This window comes from Pecten maximus, chromosome 12 (assembly GCF_902652985.1).
Source record: "Pecten maximus chromosome 12, xPecMax1.1, whole genome shotgun sequence".
Lineage (NCBI taxonomy): Eukaryota > Metazoa > Mollusca > Bivalvia > Pectinida > Pectinidae > Pecten > Pecten maximus.
In genome coordinates, this window is record NC_047026.1 from 7,009,846 (window position 1) to 7,032,852 (window position 23,007).

Below are 23,007 nucleotides of genomic sequence, written 5' to 3' on the forward strand. Positions count from 1 at the left end.
CATCAAATTCTGTAATAAGCTGACCCATATCTATATCTGTTCAGTAAAATTACCATCAAATTCTGTAATAAGCTGACCCATATCTATATCTGTTCAGTAAAATTACCATAACAAATTTCATTGTCCTGTAGTAAGTCTTACCCCTGGCTTTGAGTCAGTAGCTTTGTGTTGGCCTCTTGAAGGATTGCAGGGATAAAGATTGTATAAACTTAAGTCTAGCCATGTCAGCATTTCATATTTTACTGTAGTTCTCCTAGAAATACTGATATTTAGTATTCAAAGTTTCAAATATAAATGGCCTCATAATTTTATTGCTGTAAGATATTAAAGCACTGTACATTGGGTGCCAACAGTATTCATAAGTTGCATCATGAATATTGAATGTCAGCACTCTGTATTGACTTTTTAGAAATGTTCTTTTGTACAATTCTATATACTTAAACATGATTGAACTCTGCTTTTGGTCCAGACATATATATCCTAGTCTAGGAACTGTCAGTATTGGGTTAACTCATTAGGTTGTCCCTTAGGGAGGTTGTTTTGTACCTAAAAATGCATATTGATAAAATTGTATCACTACGTACAGGAAACCATATAATAATTTAATTTTGATAGGAATGTAGTAGTTAAAATAACAGCTAGCATATAAGCAAAAACTTTTGACATTTTTAGATCACCTGCCTAAAGGGCAAGTGAACTTATGCTGTGGTGCAGCATCCATTGTCAATCCCTCCAGCCAGCCATCTGGCATCAACGTTTTCGTTTGAACAACATCTTCTCAATAACTATGAGACACAGCGACCTGATATTGGTCTTATGGCACGCTGGGGTGAAGGGCTACCAAGTTTGTTCAATTGAATGACCTTGACCTACATTCAAGGTCACAGGGATCAAATAGGCTAAAATCTTTAAACGACTACTTGTCAATAACCATGATCAGCCCAGGGATTTCTTTCTAGATTTATTGTTGACATTTTCAGGAAATTCAGCCACAGTGGTGACATAAAAAAAAGTCACATTATTTTGACCTTTTCTCCAGATTTATGTTGACTATTTGGTTTTAATACAATAGCGTTATAAAGCAAGAGTCTCATAATTTCGACCTTTTTTCCAGATCTAATGCTCCTGGAACGAGAAGAAGACAATAGTGTGTAATTTTGTGTGTAACCTGCTCACACTTGTTCCAACATGGCCGCTTTCATTGCCAAACAGATGGTTGGTAACCAACTAAAATCTGTAAAAGGTAAGGATTTATCTCGATACAGGGCCACTCCTGCCCTATATATGTATATATATTTATATAATACTCATTTATATACGATATATATAGATATACACGAGACCTACCCGTTACCTCTGTCAGGGCTGCAATATGCCTCACACAGATGGTTGGTAACCAATTCCGATCTGTACAAGGTAAGGTTTCAATTCAATTATTATCAATTCCAGTCTATAGATCATATGGATTCTATATCAGGAATATGCCTCAGTTTCCTCGTTTGGATTTTCGCACAGTAGTTAAAATTCACTTAAATATTTTTTTGGTATATTTCAAGTTTATATTTAACACATATATTTTTAAACTTATATTTTAATTTGACACATTTTTTTTTAATTGTATCTATAATCAAATTTGTCACTTTATAGAAATATTTGTTTTGAATTTAGAATGTCTCCTTTTGAATGTACGACTGCCACTCCCTATATATAATCAGCTAGATGTCTTTATATATCGTTCATTTGTGTGGTTATCCGTGTAACTAAAATGTGTATCCAATCTGTGTATTTATAAGGGGCGATTGATTATATTCTCATTGATTCCAATACTCTTTATTTTTTATAATGGGTTCGCTTGACAGTAAAAAGTATGCATTCTTTCTGATAAATAACATGGAATTATAGATTATACCCATATTTAGGCATCCAAGAAACAAAACAAGCAAAGAAATTGATATAAAAATAGGTAGTTTATCCATGCAACTCCGGGGGATCTCTTTTATTTCTCAATGCAGTTCTCATGTTGAACGTTGTATAATTGGAGCTGAATAAATTTCTGGAATTTCTGACTTGTGATTCAAATCAAATGTAAAGGTTCACTTTGTGATGTTTTTGATGAACTATACTACCCTCGTAATAATGTGTCTACTTTTCTAGTACCCTTTATTTTGTATCCAACTTTCTTTTCATGTTTAAATGCCCATGTGTCTAATTTGTCTTTATGCCTGAGTGTCCATGTGTCTAACTTATCTTTATGTCTCAGTGTCTATGTGCCTAACTTGTCTTTATGTATGAGTGTCCATGTGTCTAACATGTCATTATGTCTGAGTGTCCATGTGTCTAACTTGTCTTTATGTCTGAGTGTCTAACTTGTCTTTATGTCTGAGTGTCCATGTGTCTAACTTGTCTTTAAGTTTGAGTGTCCATGTGTCTAACTTACCTTTATGTCTGAGTGTACATGTGTCTAACTTATCTTTATGTCTGAGTGTCCATGTGTCTAACTTGTCTTTATGTCTGAGTGTCCATGTGTATAACATGTCATTATGTCTGAGTGTCCATGTGTCTAACTTGTCTTTATATCTGAGTGTCCATGTGTCTAACTTGTCTTTATGTCTGAGTGTCCATGTGTATAACATGTCATTATGTCTGAGTGTCCATGTGTCTAACTTGTCTTTATATCTGAGTGTCCATGTGTCTAACTTGTCTTTATATCTGAGTGTCCATGTGTCTAACTTGTCTTTATGCCTGAGTGTCCATTTGTCTAACTTATCTTTATGTCTCAGTGTCCATGTGCCTAACTTATCTTTATATCTAAGTGTCCATGTATCTTACTTGTCTTTATGTCTGAGTGTCTAACTTGTCTTTATATCTGAGTGTCTAACTTGTCTTTATGTCTGAGTGTCCATGTGTCTAACTTGTCTTTAAGTTTGAGTGTCCTTGTGTCTAACTTACCTTTATGTCTGAGTGTCCATGTGTCTAGCTTACCTTTATATCTGAGTGTCCATGTGTCTAACTTGTCTTTATGCCTGAGTGTCTATGTGTCTAACTTATCTTTATGTCTCAGTGTCTGTGTGTCTAACTTGTCTTTATGTCTGAGTGTCCATGTGTCTAACATGTCATTATGTCTGAGTGTTCATGTGTCTAACTTGTCTTTATATCTGAGTGTCCATGTGTCTAACTTGTCTTTATATCTGAGTGTCCATTTGTCTAACTTATCTTTATGTCTCAGTGTCCATGTGCCTAACTTATCTTTATATCTAAGTGTCCATGTATCTTACTTGTCTTTATGTCTGAGTGTCTAACTTGTCTTTATGTCTGAGTGTCCATGTGTCTAACTTATCTTTAAGTTTGAGTGTCCATGTGTCTAACTTACCTTTATGTCTGAGTGTCCATGTGTCTAGCTTACCTTTATATCTGAGTGTCCATGTGTCTAACTTGTCTTTATGTCTGAGTGTCCATGTATCTAACATGTCATTATGTCTGAGTGTCCATGTGTCTAACTTGTCTTTATGTCTGAGTGTCTATGTGTCTAACTTGTCTTTATATCTGAGTGTCCATGTGTCTAACTTGTCTTTATGCCTGAGTGTCCATTTGTCTAACTTATCTTTATGTATCAGTGTCTATGTGTCTAACTTGTCTTTATGTCTGAGTGTCCATGTGTCTAACATGTCATTATGTCTAAGTGTCCATGTATCTAACTTGTCTTTATGTCTGAGTGTCCATGTGTCTAACTTGTCTTTATGTCTGAGTGTCCATGTGTCTAACTTGTCTTTATGTCTGAGTGTCCATGTGTCTAATTTGTCTTTAAGTTTGAGTATCCATGTGTCTAACTTACCTTTATGTCTGAGTGTCCATGTGTCTAACTTACCTTTATGTCTGAGTGCCCATGTGTCTAACTTGTCTTTAAGTTTAAATGTCCATGTGTGTAACTTGTATTGATGTCTGAGTGTCAATCTGTCTTACTTGTCTTTATGTCTGAGTGTCCATGTGTCTAACTTGTATTTATGTTTGAGTGTCCATGTGTCTAACTTGTCTTTATGTCTGAGTGTCCATGCGTCTAACTTGCCTTTATGTCTGAGTGTCCATGTGTCTAACTTGTCTTTATGTCTAAGTGTCCATGTGCCTAACTTACCTTTATGTCTGAGTGTCCATGTGTCTAACTTGTCTATATGTCTTAGTGTCCATGTGACTAACTTGTCTTTAAGTTTGTGCCCATGCGTTTAACTTGTCTTTATGTCTGAGTGTCCATGTGTCTAACTTGTCTATATGTCTGAGTGTCCATGTGACTAACTTGTCTTTAAGTTTGTGTCCATGCGTTTAACTTGTCTTTATGTCTGAGTTTCCATGTGTCTAACTTGTCTTTATGTCTTAGTGTTCATGTATCTAACTTGTCTTTATGTCTAAGTGTCCATGTGTCTAACTTGTCTTTATGTCTGAGTGTCCATGTGTCTCACTTGTCTTTATGTCTGAGTGTCCATGTGTCTAACTTGTATTTATGTCTGAGTGTCCATGTGTCTAACTTGTCACCTGTTTGTTCAGTATGCTAAGCAAGGACTTTTCTTCACTGCATGAAACTAATATCTCAACATCTGACTGTTTTCCAGGTCCACTTGGAGTAGTCTATTTTACCTGTCTGTCTGTCTACCTTGGAATAGTCTGTTTTCCTGTCTACCTTAGAATAGTCTGTTTTCCTGTCTGTCTACCTTGGAATAGTCTGTTTTCCTGTCTGTCTACCTTGGAATAGTCTGTTTTCCTGTCTACCTTGGAATAGTCTGTTTTCCTGTCTGTCTACCTTGGAATAGTCTGTTTTCCTGTCTACCTTGGAATAGTCTGTTTTCCTGTCTGTCTACCTTGGAATAGTCTGTTTTCCTGTCTGTCTACCTTGGAATAGTCTGTTTTCCTGTGTGTCTACCTTGGAATAGTCTGTTTTCCTGTCTGTCTACCTTGGAATAGTCTGTTTTCCTGTCTACCTTGGAATAGTCTGTTTTCCTGTCTACCTTGGAATAGTCTGTTTTCCTGTCTGTCTACCTTGGAATAGTCTGTTTTCCTGTCTCTCTACCTTGGAATAGTCTGTTTTCCTGTCTGTCTACCTTTGAATAGTCTGTTTTCCTGTGTGTCTACCTTGGAATAGTCTGTTTTCCTGTCTGTCTTCCTTGGAATAGTCTGTTTTCCTGTCTGTCTACCTTGGAATAGTCTGTTTTCCTGTCTGTCTACCTTGGAATAGTCTGTTTTCCTGTGTGTCTACCTTGGTATAGTCTGTTTTCCTGTCTGTCTACCTTGGAATAGTCTGTTTTCCTGTCTACCTTGGAATTGTCTGTTTTCCTGTCTGTCTACCTTGGAATAGTCTGTTTTCCTGTCTGTCTACCTTGGAATAGTCTGTTTTCCTGTCTGTCTACCTTGGAATAGTCTGTTTTCCTGTCTGTCTACCTTGGAATAGTCTGTTTTCCGGTCTGTCTACCTTGGAATAGTCTGTTTTCCTGTCTACCTTGGAATAGTCTGTTTTCCTGTCTGTCTACCTTGGAATAGTCTGTTTTCCTGTCTACCTTGGAATAGTCTGTTTTCCTGTCTGTCTACTTTGGAATAGTCTGTTTTCTTGTCTACCTTGGAATAGTCTGTTTTCCTGTCTGTCTACCTTGGAATAGTCTGTTTTCCTGTCTGTCTACCTTGGAATAGTCTGTTTTCCTGTATACCTTGGAATAGTCTGTTTTCCTGTATACCTTGGAATAGTCTGTTTTCCTGTCTACCTTAGAATAGTCTGTTTTCCTGTCTGTCTACCTTGGAATAGTCTGTTTTCCTGTCTACCTTGGAATAGTCTGTTTTCCTGTCTGTCTACTTTGGAATAGTCTGTTTTCTTGTCTACCTTGGAATAGTCTGTTTTCCTGTCTGTCTACCTTGGAATAGTCTGTTTTCCTGTCTGTCTACCTTGGAATAGTCTGTTTTCCTGTCTGTCTACCTTGGAATAGTCTGTTTTCCTGTCTGTCTACCTTGGAATAGTCTGTTTTCCTGTCTACCTTGGAATAGTCTGTTTTCCTGTCTACCTTAGAATAGTCTGTTTTCCTGTCTGTCTACCTTGGAATAGTCTGTTTACCTGTCTACCTTGGAATAGTCTGTTTTCCTGTCTACCTTGGAATAGTCTGTTTTCCAGTCTACCTTGGAATAGTCTGTTTTCCTGTCTGTCTACCTTGGAATAGTCTGTTTTCCTGTCTGTCTACCTTGGAATAGTCTGTTTTCCTGTCTACCTTGGAATAGTCTGTTTTCCTGTCTACCTTGGAATAGTCTGTTTTCCTGTCTGTCTACCTTGGAATAGTCTGTTTTCCTGTCTACCTTGGAATAGTCTGTTTTCCTGTCTGTCTAACTTGGAATAGTCTGTTTTCCTGTCTGTCTACCTTGGAATAGTCTGTTTTCCTGTCTGTCTACCTTGGAATAGTCTGTTTTCCTGTCTACCTTGGAATAGTCTGTTTTCCTGTCTGTCTAACTTGGAATAGTCTGTTTTCCTGTCTGTCTACCTTGGAATAGTCTGTTTTCCTGTCTGTCTACCTTGGAATAGTCTGTTTTCCTGTCTACCTTGGAATAGTCTGTTTTCCTGTCTGTCTACCTTGGAATAGTCTGTTTTCCTGTCTGTCTACCTTGGAATAGTCTGTTTTCCTGTCTGTCTACCTTGGAATAGTCTGTTTTCCTGTCTGTCTACCTTGGAATAGTCTGTTTTCCTGTCTGTCTACCTTGGAATAGTCTGTTTTCCTGTCTGTCTACCTTGGAATAGTCTGTTTTCCTGTCTACCTTGGAATAGTCTGTTTTCCTGTCTGTCTACCTTGGAATAGTCTGTTTTCCTGTCTACCTTGGAATAGTCTGTTTTCCAGTCTAGCTTGGATATGTTTATTCATTTCCTGTTTTATTGTCTTGTACTGTTAAGATGACCTGATCATTTTGATGTCAGTAGTGTTTTGCACTTCATGACAGAAGGAATAACTTCCTGTACAGGCAGAATATCTTCTTTAAAAAGAGTTGGTTTTAAGGAGAAAACTTTCAATTCATTCGATTGTGGCAATATGTTCTAGTTATGGAAAACATCAGGTTGATAGGAAGTGTGACAGGCCCAAAGTCCAAGCTCGCCCTGTTTTGTGTGTTTACTAGGTGCTATGGGTGACAAAGACGGCGAGGGGGGAGACCCTGCTGCTGAGGATGGACCTAACTCAGAGGAACAGAACGAGATAGAGGAAGCGCGTCGGGAGGCAGAGGAGAAACGGAAGGAAAAACATAGGAAGATGGAAGAAGAAAGAGAAGATATTCGACAAGGCATTCGGGATAAGGTATAGTAGAATGACAAGCCATGTAAATGTTCTACAATTAGAATGGTTTCTGAGGGTGGACGCTTAGTTCCTTTAATTTGAGGAGCTTTTGTAAAATCTGAAGTGTATATTATCTGGCATTTTGTACCAAATGCATCTTATTTCGTGCCGTGTAAAAAAAAAAGAATTGAAAAAGAATCAGAAATAAATTGTAAAAAAAACGTTTTTCAGAAGCCTTACAAACACACAACTGTCAATTTTGATTGTGGGTTATCATTGATGATGATCTATCCTCAACTAAAAAAGTCATTCACACTTTTGTGTTTCTCAAATATTTCCTAAATAACATTGTCCAGGTAAACGATTTTATCACAATGTTCACCTGCACATCTACATTTTTCCACTAAAATTGAACGCAATATGGCAGGCTCTGACCAGTCGTCTTCATAAACAGTCAGAATTTTGTGGTCAGTTTTATAGAATATAATAAGCTTTAGTCTTGATGCTCTTGCGGCATTGCCATCTCTGTACTTAGATCTATAAATATTGATTTTTTTATCAAGAGGTTTGTACCTTGTATTATTGTAATGACATTTACTGCTTTAAGCCGAATATACTAAGGGAGATCAAAGTTATACAGCATCCGACATCCCACCCTACTCAGTTTTCATCATTCCATGTTAAATATTGTCTCTCATTCAACATCAGTTTCAAAAAATTTGTATCAAATACAAAAATCTCAAGTCGAAGACTATTTTTTCATATGTAAATAATTAATTTTTCACTTTTTGTATGCAGAATACTGCTTTCTGATTCATCAATATTTTACTTTCATTTTTCAGTGAAAACAAAATTAAGCTCCGCCCACTTGTTAATGATTAGAGGAGTCCATGGCAACGCGCCACCTAGCTAATGGAAACTACTCCCTTTTCATGAGTAGGATTCCTGTTACAATTACTGTTATTTACACATACACATAGTGTTTGCATGTCGTTGTCATTCAACGTAATGTAAACAAAAATAGACAGCAACAATGTAAAACATTAAAATATATTTTTGTATTTTACAATGTAATAAAAAACAAAAACAAAACTGAGAGACAATAATGGGTTTGTCATAATGAAATTAATTTAGTATTTTCTCACATATTGAATTTCAGACTGAATTAGGCCCATGTCACCAAAATAAAACACTGTTTATCAAGTTTGCGACTTTTTTAACTACAAAAGGTAAAAAAAAACAACAAAAAAACTGTCAATGATGCATTCCGGCGGCACCTGTACGTCCACTGACACATAAGATTGTAGGTTATATCCATTGGTAATGACAATATAAACAGAAGGCTTGTTATGTAGATATGCTGTTCTTTCCTGCATTGATATGTGTGTTACTCCTGTTATTTCATTAATTGTAGGAATAAGAACATATACATGTATGTTTATATTCGTTAGACTGCTAGCTAGGTCATTTTGTTTCATAACCGCACATTTTCGTTTCGAAAGTAACAAGGAATTCTCCAGAATAACTTTTCCCGATACTGAAAATGGAGGGATTCGGCTGTTTCTTTAATATTTATCAATCATATTTAAAAAGATTCATTATAATTTTTGAATAAGAATATTTTTTGAGCTGCATGCTGGTATGAAAGAAAATGCGCAATAGTCTGATTGGTCAAAAACGAAAAACTTCTATTTTCACTGCTCATCGCTGCAGTGAAAATGTAAGTTTTATTAGTTTGATAATTTTCTATATTTCACTGGCAAAAATGTAATTCATAGTTTTACAATAATTATATATGTCTGTAATTTGTGGTTGACAAATAGAAATAGCTAGTTACGACCAGGTCACTATCTGGGACTAAACGGACAAGCTAACAGTAAAATAAAAAGGCAGTAGGTCAGATTTGCTTTCTGCCAACACTTTGAATTGCTCCTAGCTGTTAATTTGTGAATTTTCTGTTTATGCTTCAATATCTCACATCAGATTAGATTTAGCAACTGGTTAAAAAACTGGGTCAAAATGATTAGCTGTGAATGTGAACACAGGTATTATTGGTATCCATGGACAAATTAAATTAAATTCCGAGGATTCTACTTTGCATCTTATTTTCTTCCAAAACATTTTAATTGATAGATATCCAAGATTGTCTGCAAAATGATATTTATATTAAGCAACAAGTTATGAGGCCTTAATAAAATTGTGAAATTCAGACCTATCCTGTTGTCCTCCACCCTCCACCCTCCACCTCCACCCAGGCTCCCCAACCCTCCACATCCACCAAGGCTCCCCCACCATCCACCTCCACCCAGGCTCCCCCACCATCCACCTCCACCCAGGCTCCCCCACCATCCACCTCCACCCAGGCTCCCCAACCCTCCACATCCACCCAGGCTCCCCCACCCTCCACCTCCACCCAGGTGGAAAACTTATATTTAACTTCTACTCCAGTTCCACTGGTGCCTGGCTTTGAGCTGGAAATTGGTGGGAATGTTAAGGTACAGATTCAACAAAGTGTTGTTATTTTTTGACCTCATAAAAACATTTACTAAAATATGGCGGCCACGGCAGCCATTTTGTAACATGATAGTGCAATCATGATTTTCCTGAACAAAATATATTTCACTAGTTCCACTAGTGGGATTCAGCTCTTAATTACCTGAAATGATCCTGAGCTGGTCTTGACAAAGTGTTGGTATTTTTGTTTTTTTTTTGGGGGGGGGGGGGGGGGTCAGTTGGAAAACCCTGCACCCCCACTTTCAGCCTTTTTCACAAAATGCCATTTTCATCTCTGAAGATGGCAGACCTGGCTTATATTACCACTAACAATTGATTCATCATTCGGTGCGGAATATGTATACTACACTAGTACAAGGAAACAAGTTTTGATGAACTGGGGCCAGATCTGTATACACCCTTGCTGTGCTGATCGGCAAAGACTTGTACCTGCGTATAGTGGACAGTCAATTTTTTTCACTTGACAGTTTTTGAAAAAAAATGTGCACTATACGTGAATATTTATGTATAACTGCTCCAATAGCAGTGTGCATAGTTAATAATTCGGTTCGCCAATTTATCATTGCAGAATCTGTTAAAATTTGGTTATGGACTCAAATTGGGGGTTATGAGCTCAAATTGGATTATGCCAAAATTGGTAGATTAACATTACTTGCATGTGTCACTATTTTTGCAGATAGAGATTTAACTGTATGATATTTAACTATTTTGCTGATAGAGATTTAACTGTATGATAATTAACTATTTTGCTGATAGAGATTTAATTGTATGATGATGAACTGTTACAGTACGGCATCAAGAAGAAGGAGCCAGAAGTAGACCCTGCGTCACTCCTACAGGAAGATGCAGATGGTCGACTAGGGAGGAAGAAAAAGACACCAGCAGAACTCGCAGCTGAAGCAAATGCAGACTCGGAAGATGAAGATGAATTTACAAGTAAATTTTCAGCCTTGTGTTGCTGTATGAACTTTGTGTGATAACAGTTTTACTTAACATTTTCTGTTTCTGTTCATCTACGTATGGATGTGCACACTAGTCACGCCTGCACATGTGACCTGTACACCAGTCACACCTCCAAAGTACTCAACTGTAGTGTCAGAATTCCAGACATCACTTACCTGTTTATTCGTCACACCTTCATATGTGACTTACCTGTACATTCGTCACGTCTCCAGATGTGACTCAACTGTAGATTCGTCACACCTTCATATGTGATTTACCTGTAGATTTGTCACATCTTCATATGTGACTTACCTGTAGATTTGTCACACATTATATTGTGACTTACCTGTACATTCGTCACATCTCCAGATGTGACTTACCTGTATATTTGTCACATCTCCAGTTGTGACTTACCTGTATACTTTTTACACCTTTAGGTGTGACAAACTTGTATATTTGTCACACCTGGTGTGACTTACCTGTATACTAGTCAAATATCCAGGTGTCTGAAGTGTGAATTACCTGAACATTTGTCACATTTTCTGATGTGACAAACCTGTATTAGTCACACCTTCAGGTAGAGAATGATTTGTTTTTCATTTCTTTTGGTGCTATTTCTTTAAAAAAAATCTTTTCTTATATTTCCAAATAATTTTCAAAATCTTATTGATTATTTGAAGAAAAAACAGGATTTAATAAAATATTAATCCTTTAATAATATATCTGAGGTACATTTTAAAAATATAATTAAAATGGGAATTGTCATTGAAAAAAAAATTGAAAAGAAAATGTCAAATGTTTATTTACACATGATCTTTCTGCTTTGATGGACAGTATGCTAATTACTGTTCTAGAATTAAGATTTAGTGTGTCATCATTTAAATGATGTTCGTGTTAAGTTGATATAGAATAGATGATTTTGGGGAAGATTAACTGTTAGAGACCTGACATGTCTTAAACTGGTTTGGTTCTGCTGGAGTTGTTATTTCTCATTTCATGAAGAAGAATAATAACATTGCTATATCATGTATGATTTATCGTAGGCAAGAAATCTAGTCATTACATGTCTGACTCCGTACAGACATTAAGTCTTCATTTGGAGTGAGAGTTACGCCCCTTTCATCATTAATTCATTGAAGTTCATACTTCTCATTTTTCATTTTGAAACATTATATTGAATTCCTTGGATTAGAGGTTAAGTCTATATATAAATGCTCTCTTATGCTTCTTTGTAGTGAGATATACCATTAATAACAAAAGAACAATAGAGAAAATTCATCAGATGTACTTAATATTTCTTAAATTGACTGAAATTAAAGGGACATGTTCCTTCGTTTAAATAAAGTGTATGTTGCCAAAATGAAACTTAATGGGAGATGTGTATTTTCCCCAAGTAGTAAAAGTAATAATCTTTAAATTAATAGGACAGTTTTACTCTCAAGGGAAACCAAAGTGCTTCAGGTATTTGATCATAAAAATTGTCAGTTCATTTGACCCGAAGTATCACTATATATAAAGATGGTATTTATGTACGAAACGTCATTTTTCTGTACATTTCGGCGTTACTTTCATTATTGGTAGGCACAAAAAATCATATTATCCTCATTCGGGCATAGATTTTATCAATAGAAATTTGGCAACTTTCTGATGTGTGAATGAAGGTATGTCCCTTTAATATTTCTTAAATTCTGAAATTAAACAGAATTAAAAAATAGTTAATTTGAATTTAACTACTTACAAAATGTTGTTTCTTCTTTTAAATAGTTACATTGTATGATTGACATGACACTTTGAATAGTTTAAATAGGACTCTGTGAATACTTAGAAACATATATTTATTGATGTTATGAAGCTATGAACTTACCAAGTGCTGTAGAGTCATTGACACTAGTGATCTCAATATCCATATAATCAACATTTGAAGTTTTATTAATATATATATAATATATATGTATGTATGTGATAACAGTACTCTATTGTATTATATATATATATATAGATCATAAAGATCATTCAAAGAATTTGAATTCTGTGGTGTAGCTTAGAGATGTCTCAGTTAATGTAGCATTGTCTCTCCCCCCTATATCTCACAATGGACAGCTCCGGTTTCTGGAGTTGGAATGTTCCATTGTATTTTATGGGGAGGGATATGTAGAGTTCAACATTTAAATACTATATCATAGTTGTTGAAATGTGTAAATTTTACCATAATGTTAAATCTGAATTGTACATAGATCTAAAAGTGTCCCGTATAATATAGTGTTTAAAGATGTCACTCGCATTATGCTGGTATTTATATTGATTATCTCCCCTTTCAAAATTATTAATGCATAAGTTTTTACTTTTGAAACATCCTTGTTTTCATTTAAATGACCAAAAAAAAAAAAAATATAATAAAAAAAATAAATTATAGAAAATAATAATAAACTATATAACACAACTACAGATGAATAGCTGGCTAAAAATTTCTAAAAAAAAAAAGAGAAGAAATTATGGTAAAGAAATTATTTCACAGATATTTTAGTTTGTATTTATCTGCTCACACCTGTCTGTGATTGCAGTGTAAACGTAAATGTTAGTACTGAGGACTGTGGACATGTGTGGAAGTGCTTTGTTAATTAAGGATTACATGTATATGGTAGTAAATTTGGAATAAGTGCTATAAATAATTGATCAAGGATCATTTGCCTCATTTGTCATTATAACATTGTCAGATAAGTATTGTAGTGATGCCTGTTCACAGGAGCGTAAATGTTAATATTTTTTCTCAGGTTGATAAAACCCTGTGTTGACCTTATAAAATGGCTATAGATGTATATTCTGAACCACCTGACCAGTGCTATATCAGACATGTTATTTAGCTGCATTACTTATGGGTGTATCCATCAAGTTTTTGTGTTCAAGAGAGAGAGAGTAGCGTTTATCTTGTAATGACAAAATCTGTAAAATATCAAGTTTTGAGATATGATGTAGGAATATGTTTCGTATTTATCCAGTAATAAGCCCATGCCTGGTAATAAGTCCATGTCTGGTAATAAGCCCTTGTCTGGTAATAAGCCCAGGTCTGGTAATAAGCCCATATCTGGTAATAAGCCCTTGTCTGGTAATAAGCCCATGTCCAGTAATAAGCCCATGCCTGGTAATAAGCCCATGTCTGATAATAAGCCCACACCTGGTAATGAGTCTATGTCTGGTAATAAGCCCATGTCTGGTAATAAGCCCATGTCTGATAATAAGCCAATGGCTGGTAATAAGTCTATGTCTGGTAATAAGTCAATGACTGGTAATAAGCCCATGCCTGGTAATAAGCCCATGTCTGGTAATAAGCCAATGACTGGAAATAAGCCTCTGTCTGGTAATAAGCCTCTGTCTGGTAATAAGTCCATGTCTGGTGATAAGCCCATGTCTGATAATAAGTCCATGTCTGGTAATAAGTCCATGCCTTGTAATAAGCCCATGCCTGGTAATAAGCCCATTTCTGGTTATAAGTTCATGTATGACAATAAGCCCATGTCTGGTAATAAGCCCATGCCTGGTAATAAGCCCATTTCTGGCTATAAGTTCATCTATGACAATAAGCCCATGTCTGGTAATAAGCCCATGCCTGGTAATAAGCCCATTTCTGGTTATAACTTCATGTATGACAATAAGTCCATGTCTGGTAATAAGCCCATACCTGGTAATAAGCCCATACCTGGTAATAAGGCCATGTCTGGTAATAAGCCCATGTCTGGTAATAAGTCAAACCATCTATATTGCAGTTCAGTGTTTATCAATGTTATTTCCTTATCCTATAATAAACCCACTCCCTGTTTCAATCCCAAGTTTATAAGATGTTCTCATGGGCTTATTACAGGATAGATACTGAACATCACATTGGGTAACATATGATAATGAAAATAGCCAGAATCTCTATATGAAGAAATCATATGGGTCAGTAGCTACTTACAAAGCAAAGGTATACTTACTTTTATTGTGTTCTTAAATAATTTACTTTTTATTTATTTTTTTAGATTTTTAGCAATTAATTTTCAGTTGAATTATTAAATAGTCTATAGATACAAGAAGTATATATAATATGTATTTGTTGATGCTCAATTTCATTAATTTTGTGTTTTTACAATATTTTTACGATATTATTCGACTGTCATTGTGCCATTTATCAATACATGTGCAATAGGGATCTGTAGGTGGTTGCTAGTGTTGTAGGATTTTAGTGTAAAAATCTGTGTACACTAGTGTAGGATTTTAGTGTAAAAATCTGTGTACACTAGTGTTTAAGGATTTAGTGTAAAAAAATCTTTGCACGCTAGTGTTGTAGGATTATAATATAAAGATTTCATGTACATAATAATTATATAATCATGAAATTTTGTAATTGCGTTTTCAGAAAATATGAACCTTATCATAAATTGAAATCAGAAAGGATGAATAAAACAGCTACAAGAATACAAACTTCATGTAACATAAGATTATCCAGAACCCATCGTATATTACAACGTAGTTATTTTGTGAAGAACTAATACTTCACATAAGTTAGAATGGGTTATCACAGGACCAGCATTATTGTTAAGGTGGAGAGTCCCAGCATCCATTTTTTGCACCTCCAATAGAAAAGAGTTCTATTTATCAATTTTTCTAATTATATGCAAAAGAAGAACATTTATTGTAGATTCCACTACCATGGATCTTAGATCTTTGAATATAATGTGCATTTATTTTCCAACTTAACACTGTTTTTCATTATCTTAAATTTTGTGGTATGAATGCAGAAGAAAAAAATAATTACTCAGAAACATTAACTTTCCAAGGGAAAAGGGAAGAAAAAGGATGGGACTCTCTACCTTAAAGCAAGGGTTTGTTAGGGTCACACCATGGAACATGTGTCACCTCGCTTTTGGAAAGTGAGTGAGTTTAGAGTTGCCATGACAACAGGTTACTTTTTTTCGGAAGCATACATTGCACATAACATGTTTATAACACAGGTTCAAATATTTACAAATCAATAGTATTTGTTGTAATAGTGTAGATTTTTTCACTTTGTTATAAAGTTTGGTTCTTGTATTGAGTTTAGAAATACATTTTTTGTCATTTGTAGAGACTAAATACCAGAGCCAACCACAGCCATCTCATTCTTTTTTCTCCGTCAACTCATTTTGAGGTATTTTAAGAGAAAACAAATTTTTTCAAGAGATTTTTTTTCCTGTAATTTTTTATAAGTCTGTTGTTTATAATAGATAAAACTATAAACACTACTTCTATCTAATCGATGCTAATATCAAAATTAATTTCGTTAGCTAACGTCTGCTTATCCTCCACCCCAGAATATGAACCAGTCACAGTATTGTTTTGGAGTAGACAGAAGATGTAGATAATCTGAGCCCCTGATAATCTGAGCCCCTGATAATCTGAGTATCTGATAATCTGAGCCCCTGATAATCTGAGTATCTGATAATCTGAGCCCCTGATAATCTGAGTATCTGATAATCTGAGTATCTGATAATCTGAGCCCCTGATAATCTGAGTCGATGATAATCTGAGTCCCTGGTAATCTGAGCCCCTGATAATCTGAGCCCCTGGTAATCTGAGCCCCTGATAATCTGAGCCCCTGATAATCTGAGCCCCTGGTAATCTGAGCCCCTGGTAATCTGAGTCCCTGATCATCTGAGCCTCTGATAATCTGAGCCCCTGATAATCTGAGCACCATACCTATTTGTATTTCCATTGTACAATGTACTTCTGATGACCTACTAATGGTCATCCTTTCAAACAGTCACTTTTACAAGTGGTCACACCTTCTGATGGTCAGTCCAACTACAGTCATTTTACTGGCAACAGCTCTTAACAATAATGGCCCATCCAGTGTTCCTACATACCAATGGTCGTGTTCCTACATACCAATGGTCATCTTCACCAGTGACCAGCTCTATATCTGGTCTCTCCTTCCAGTGGTCACCTCATCCTGTGGTCACTGCTTTAAGTGGTCACTCATTCCTGTGCAGCGGTCATTCATGCAAGTGGTAACTTATTCCTGTGGTCACTCCTGCAAGTGGTCACTCCTTCCTGTGGTAACCCATGCAATTGGTCACTCCTTCGAGTGGTCACCCCTACTAGTACAAGTGGTCACTCCTAACATTGGTCAGTGCTACAAATGGTCAGTCCTTCGAGTGGTCACCCCTACAAGTGGCCACTCCTAACATTGGTCAGTGCTACAAGTGGTCCCTCCTTCGAGTGGTCACCCCTACAAGTGGTCACTCCTAACATTGGTCAGTGCTACAAGTGGTCCCTCCTTCGAGTGGTCACCCCTACAAGTGGTCACTCCTTACATTGGTCAGTGCTACAAGTGGTCACTCCTTCGAGTGGTCACTCCTTCCTACGATCACTCATGGAAGTGGTCATCCCCTTTCAGTAGTCAGTACTCGAAGTGGCCAGTCCTAACAATTGGTCAGTCTTCTTGTGGTCAATTGACATTAAATCTGTGCCTTGAAAGTATTACTTAATATATGCTGTCAGCTGTACAGACAGTACTTTTGATAATTCCTGTATAAGATCAGATAGGATACCTCAAATGCTAGTTTATTTTTTCACAATTACTCTAAACATACTGCCATAAGGTATTGGAGGAGAATACACTGTTAAGTACAGGAAAGGCAGAAGGGAAGTAACTCTTCTAGAAATAATCTGTTCCTCATGGAGCCTGAATAATATTCAGAAAATTTTCTATGTTTCGTCGATTATTAATGAAATACATGTTTTAAATCAAAGAAGGCATACTGATACATTAATTGTTTTCCTAAATGTGTGTTTTTATCAATAATGACATGCAACTGCATCATGGTTGATAAATGTCCATGTCAACTTCAAGATCATTTTAATATTGGTGAGTTGCTATGTAACCCCAGCAGTGTTGGTGCCTGTATCAGAGAATGCCATACCGACCCCACGGTTGTGATGTCACCAGATGTACCTTTTAATATACTCTCTAACCATTTCTTCCCTTTTCTCTCCATTATTACCTTCCCTTTTTCTTACTTACTGCAATTTTTGTCTGTTTGTCTCTTTCTCACCGTCCTGTTCTGTTCTAAATTCTCCTCTTTTTTTTTTTTTCTTTTTTTTTTATTGCTTCTTATTTTCAGTTGTGCCCCTGTGTTCCAGCATTTAACCTTCCATGAAAACCTTAATTAGTATTGATTAATATGTAATATATATCAAGTTACTGGCATAGTACTATATCAGGGGCTGATTGAACCAGTAGATAAGTATTCGTGTATCATAACAGTTTTCATTATTTTCAGAGATGTGTTTACCAATCTCCAGCAAGTTAAGTCGTGAAATCTGAAGTCCATTAAAAAAAAATTAAGGAATTATTACATACCTCCAGTTTCCTGTTTTAAGAGATACAAAAAAATAAATAAATGAAAAAAAAAAATCTTGGAATTTAATGAAAATTATCATAGGAAAAAAAAATCATAACTGATGTGAAAATAATTATGAATGATATGATAATTTTAGAGTATTAGACTTTTAATTAAGAAGGATACATTTGAAATCAGTATGCATTTGATAATTACTGAAAAGTAAGAAGAAATGCCATGGTTCCAATGAGTTTTTTTATGTTTTCCAGTGCCAAAAAGTCTTGATGAATTGAAATCGAAAGTGGTCACTAGTGTTGGGGAAGTAACTGAAAAGTGTTCTCTACAGTGAGATAGGCTTGCTTTCTTATGTAAGTAATTCTCCCCGTTGTGTGATGCACCGTAGCCATTAGTCTCACCTCTATGTTGTCGGCCGCTCAATTGTCCACTGCCTTTTCTTGCTGTCACTGTTGCTGCTAACTTGGTGTTGTGTACATGTTGTGTTGTAATTCTTTTTTGTAGATTATCTCCCTTTGATTGTCTCCCCTGATTCAGGATTCTCATCAGGCCTTCCTTACTTCCTTAGAAGCACCACATTAGATTTAGTTACTGAAGGGAGGGAGGGATGGGTCATCTCTTGTTGTAGTTACTGGAGGGAGGGAGGGGGTCATCTCTTGTTGTAGTTACTGAAGGGAGAGAGGGAGGGAGGGATGGGTCATCTCTTGTTGTAGTTACTGGAGGGAGGGAGGGATGGGTCATCTCTTGTTGTAGTTACTGGAGGGAGGGAGGGAGGGGGTCATCTCTTGTTGTAGTTACTGAAGGGAGAGAGGGAGGGAGGGGGAGGGGGTCATCTCTTGTTGTAGTTACTGAAGGGAGAGAGGGAGGGGGAAGGGGGTCATCTCTTGTTGTAGTTACTGAAGGGAGAGAGGGAGGGAGGGGGAGGGGGTGATCTCTTGTTGTAGTAACTGAAGGGAGAGAGGGAGGGAGGGGAGGGGGTCATCTCTTGTTGTAGTTACTGAAGGGAGAGAGGGAGGGAGGGGGAAGGGGGTCATCTCGTGTTGTAGTTACTGAAGGGAGAGAGGGAGGGAGGGGAAGGGGGTCATCTCTTGTTGTAGTTACTGAAGGGAGAGAGGGATGGGAAGGGGGTCTCTCTTGTTGTAGTTACTGAAGGGAGAGAGGGAGGGGAAGGGGGTCATCTCTTGTTGTAGTTACTGAAGGGAGAGAGGGATGGGAAGGGGGTCATCTCTTGTTGTAGTTACTGAAGGGAGAGAGGGAGGGAGGGGGTCATCTCTTGTTGTAGTTACTGAAGGGAGGGAGGGGGGAAGGGGGTCATCTCTTGTTGTAGTTACTGAAGGGAGAGAGGGAGGGGAAGGGGGTCATCACTTGTTGTAGTTACTGAAGGGGGAGAGGGAGGGGAAGGAGGTCATCTCTTGTTGTAGTTACTGAAGGGAGAGAGGGAGGGAGGGGGAAGGGGGTGATCTCTTGTTGTTGTTACTGAAGGGAGGGAGGGGGAAGGGTGTCATCTCTTGTTGTAGTTACTGAAGGCAGGGAGGGGGAAGGGGGTGATCTCTTGTTGTAGTTACTGAAGGGAGGGAGGGGGAGGGAGGGGTCATCTCTTGTTGTAGTTACTGAAGGGAGAGAGTGAGGGGGGAGGGAGGGGGTCATCTCTTGTTGTAGTTACTAAAGGGAGAGCGGAAGGGAGGGGAAGGGGGTCATCTCTTGTTGTAGTTACTGAAGGGAGAGAGGGAGGGAGGGAGGGGGTCATCTCTTGTTGTAGTTACTGAAGGGAGGGAGGGTGTCATCTCTTGTTGTAGTTACTGAAGGGAGAGAGGGAGGGAGGGGAAAGGGGTCATCTCTTGTTGTAGTTACTGAAGGGAGAGAGGGAGGAAGGGGGTCATCACTTGTTGTAGTTACTGAAGGGAGAGAGGGAGGGATGGGAAGGGGGTCATCACTTGTTGAGTTACTGAAGGGAGAGAGGGAGGGATGGGAAGGGGGTCATCTCTTGTTGTAGTTACTGAAGGGAGAGAGGGAGGGAAGGGGGTCATCTCTTGTTGTAGTTACTGAAGGGAGAGAGGGAGGGATGGGAAGGGGGTCATCTCTTGTTGTAGTTACTGAAGGGAGAGAGGGAGGAAGGGGGTCATCTCTTGTTGTAGTTACTGAAGGGAGAGAGGGAGGGATGGGAAGGGGGTCATCTCTTGTTGTAGTTACTGAAGGGAGAGAGGGAGGGATGGGAAGGGGGTCATCACTTGTTGTAGTTACTGAAGGGAGAGAGGGAGGGATGGGAAGGGGGTCATCTCTTGTTGTAGTTACTGAAGGGAGAGAGGGAGGAAGGGGGTCATCTCTTGTTGTAGTTACTGAAGGGAGAGAGGGAGGGATGGGAAGGGGGTCATCTCTTGTTGTAGTTACTGAAGGGAGGGAGGGAGGGATGGGAAGGGGGTCATCTCGTGTTGTAGTTACTGAAGGGAGAGAGGGAGGGGGTCATCTCTTGTTGTAGTTACTGAAGGGAGAGAGGGAGGGAGGGGGAGGGGGTCATCTCTTGTTGTAGTTACTGAAGGGAGAGAGGGAGGGAGGGGGTCATCTCTTGTTGTAGTTACTGAAGGGAGAGAGGGAGGGAGGGGGTCATCTCTTGTTGTAGTTACTGAAGGGAGAGAGGAAGGGGAAGGGGTCATTTCTTGTTTTTGTTACTGAAGGGAGAGAGGGAGGGGGGAAGGAGGGGGTCATCTCTTGTTATAGTTACTGAAGGGAGAGAGGAAGGGAGGGGAAGGGGGTCATCTCTTGCTGTAGTTACTGAAGGGAGAGAGGGAGGGAGGGAGAGGGGGTCATCTCTTGTAGTTACTGAAGGGAGAGAGGGAGGGAAGGGGGTCATCTCTTGTTGTTTCACAGAGATGCAGGAGCAAGACTAAGTTGGTACTTTTGTCAGCATCTGCAGCAGCATCTGTGTCCAAAGCAGGATTTAGAAGTTGATTTCAGTGCAGATTTTAGTATGCATTCTACAGTTAACAAATTTCAGTACCCCCTCCCCTCCCCCTTCAATTGAGTCAGCTTTCATCAAACTATATTACCTCCCTTGAATTGGGTCAGCTGCCATCTTGATTATGCCTTGATTTGGGTAACTGCCATTTAACTAAATTTTCCTCCTTGGATTGTGTAACTGCCACCAAACTAGATTACTCACCTTGAATGGAGTCACTACCATAAAATATAGATTATCCCCCTTGAATTGAGTCACTGCCATAAAATAAAGATTATCCCCCTTGAATTGAGTCACTGCCATAAAATATAGATTATCCCCCTTGAATTGAGTCACTGCCATAAAATATAGATTATCCCCCTTGAATGGAGTCACTGCCATAAAATATAGATTATCCCCCTGAATGGAGTCACTGCCATAAAATATAGATTATCCCTCTTGAATTGAGTCACTGCCATAAAATATAGATTATCCTTATCCCCCTTGAATTAAGTCACTGCCATAAAATATAGATTACCCCCCCCCCCCCCCTTGAATTAAGTCACTGCCATAAAATATAGATTACCCCCCCACCCCCCACCCCCCCATCCCCTGAAATTGAGTCACTGCCATAAAATATAGATTATCCCTCTTGAATTGAGTCACTGCCATAAAAAATTAGATTACCCCCCCCCCCCCCCTTGAATTGAATCACTGCCATAAAAATTAGATTATTCCCCTTGAATGACTCTATGTTCCTCGTACAGACAACCAACCCCGACTTCACCCCTTGAAGACTGTCTAAGACTAACTTTTATTTCCTTTTCATCATTAGTACCCTAATACCTTGCCTGAGGTTGGAACTCTATGTGTAATCCTCAATGGTATTGGTGTTAACTAGTTACTTATATTACTACAAATATTACCCTGTACATAGGGGATTCTGTTTGCATGTGTTGCTATGGTAAAAATTATTGTGGCTTGTGCACAGGAGCAAGTACTGTATATATGAGTATTTTTAGCCATGAGTTTGTGAGCTTATTCCATATGGTGCAGTGTGTCTATGTGTGTGAAATCATTGTTTTTCTTTACAACTTATAACCCAAGAGGTCAGAGGTCGTGATATAAAGCCTAGGATACCAAGTTTGTAAGAATGAAGTTGACCCACATAAAAGGTCACAAAGGTCACAACTAATGGCATGCTAGGATAATGAGTAATTAGCTTTATTCAAATAATAACTGTCCAAGGCCGAGGGGTCAAATATGTTAAAATTTTACAACAACTTCTGAAAAACCAAGAGGTCAAGGGTCAGATGTGTTAAAACTTTAAAATAACATCTTCTAAAACACCAAGAGGTCAAGGGTCAGATGTGTTAAAACTTAAAAACAACTTCTTCTAAAAAACCAAGAGGTCAAGGGTCAAATGTGTTAAAACTTAAAAACCACCTTTCTGATAAACAAAGAGGTCAAGGGTCAAATGCGTTGAAATTTACAGAAACTTCTTCTGAAAAACCAAGAGGCTGGGAGTCCTGCTATAAGATATGCAGGGCTATGAAGTTTGTTCAGATTAAAGACCTCAACATACTTTCAAGGTCAATGAGTTAGATAAAAAAAAAAGCTAATAAAATGATATTTAAACAGTAGGATCTTGAAATACAGATCTAAACAGTTTGGATCTAAAAGAACTTTTAGTCAAGCTTAAAATATCTCAAGAGTAAGATTTCCTAAATATGGAGTACTGGTACGGTAATATTATTGTGACAATTAAAGGTACATCTGATGTGTACTATTCTGTGTGAGACATTAAGCCTATCTTAATTAAGTTGACAATGATCCATTTTCATGTTATCAATTGATAAAAGGCAAGCATTACAGGCCCAGGAGACCTTCTGTGATGTTGTTTGTGACCATTATATGCCTACATGCCCCACGAAGGCCAGAATTTTAGCTCTAACTTGACCCCACA

At 37.8% G+C, this 23,007-nt stretch overlaps 1 protein-coding gene across 5 annotated transcripts in view; it reads left to right on the forward strand.

Moving 5' to 3' along the window:
• The window catches only part of LOC117340060 (complexin-like), a 175,983-nt gene that overhangs the window by 145,828 nt on the left and 7,148 nt on the right, over positions 1-23,007 (forward strand). For all 5 annotated transcript variants that reach the window (XM_033901828.1, XM_033901827.1, XM_033901829.1 and 2 more), the window contains 4 exons: positions 1,115-1,243; positions 7,129-7,304; positions 10,586-10,733; positions 18,364-18,462. In XM_033901828.1, coding sequence (XP_033757719.1) covers positions 1,189-1,243; positions 7,129-7,304; positions 10,586-10,733; positions 18,364-18,443 — 459 coding nt within the window. In that variant the 5' untranslated portion in view covers positions 1,115-1,188 and the 3' untranslated portion in view covers positions 18,444-18,462. The remainder of the gene's footprint in view (positions 1-1,114; positions 1,244-7,128; positions 7,305-10,585; positions 10,734-18,363; positions 18,463-23,007) is intronic.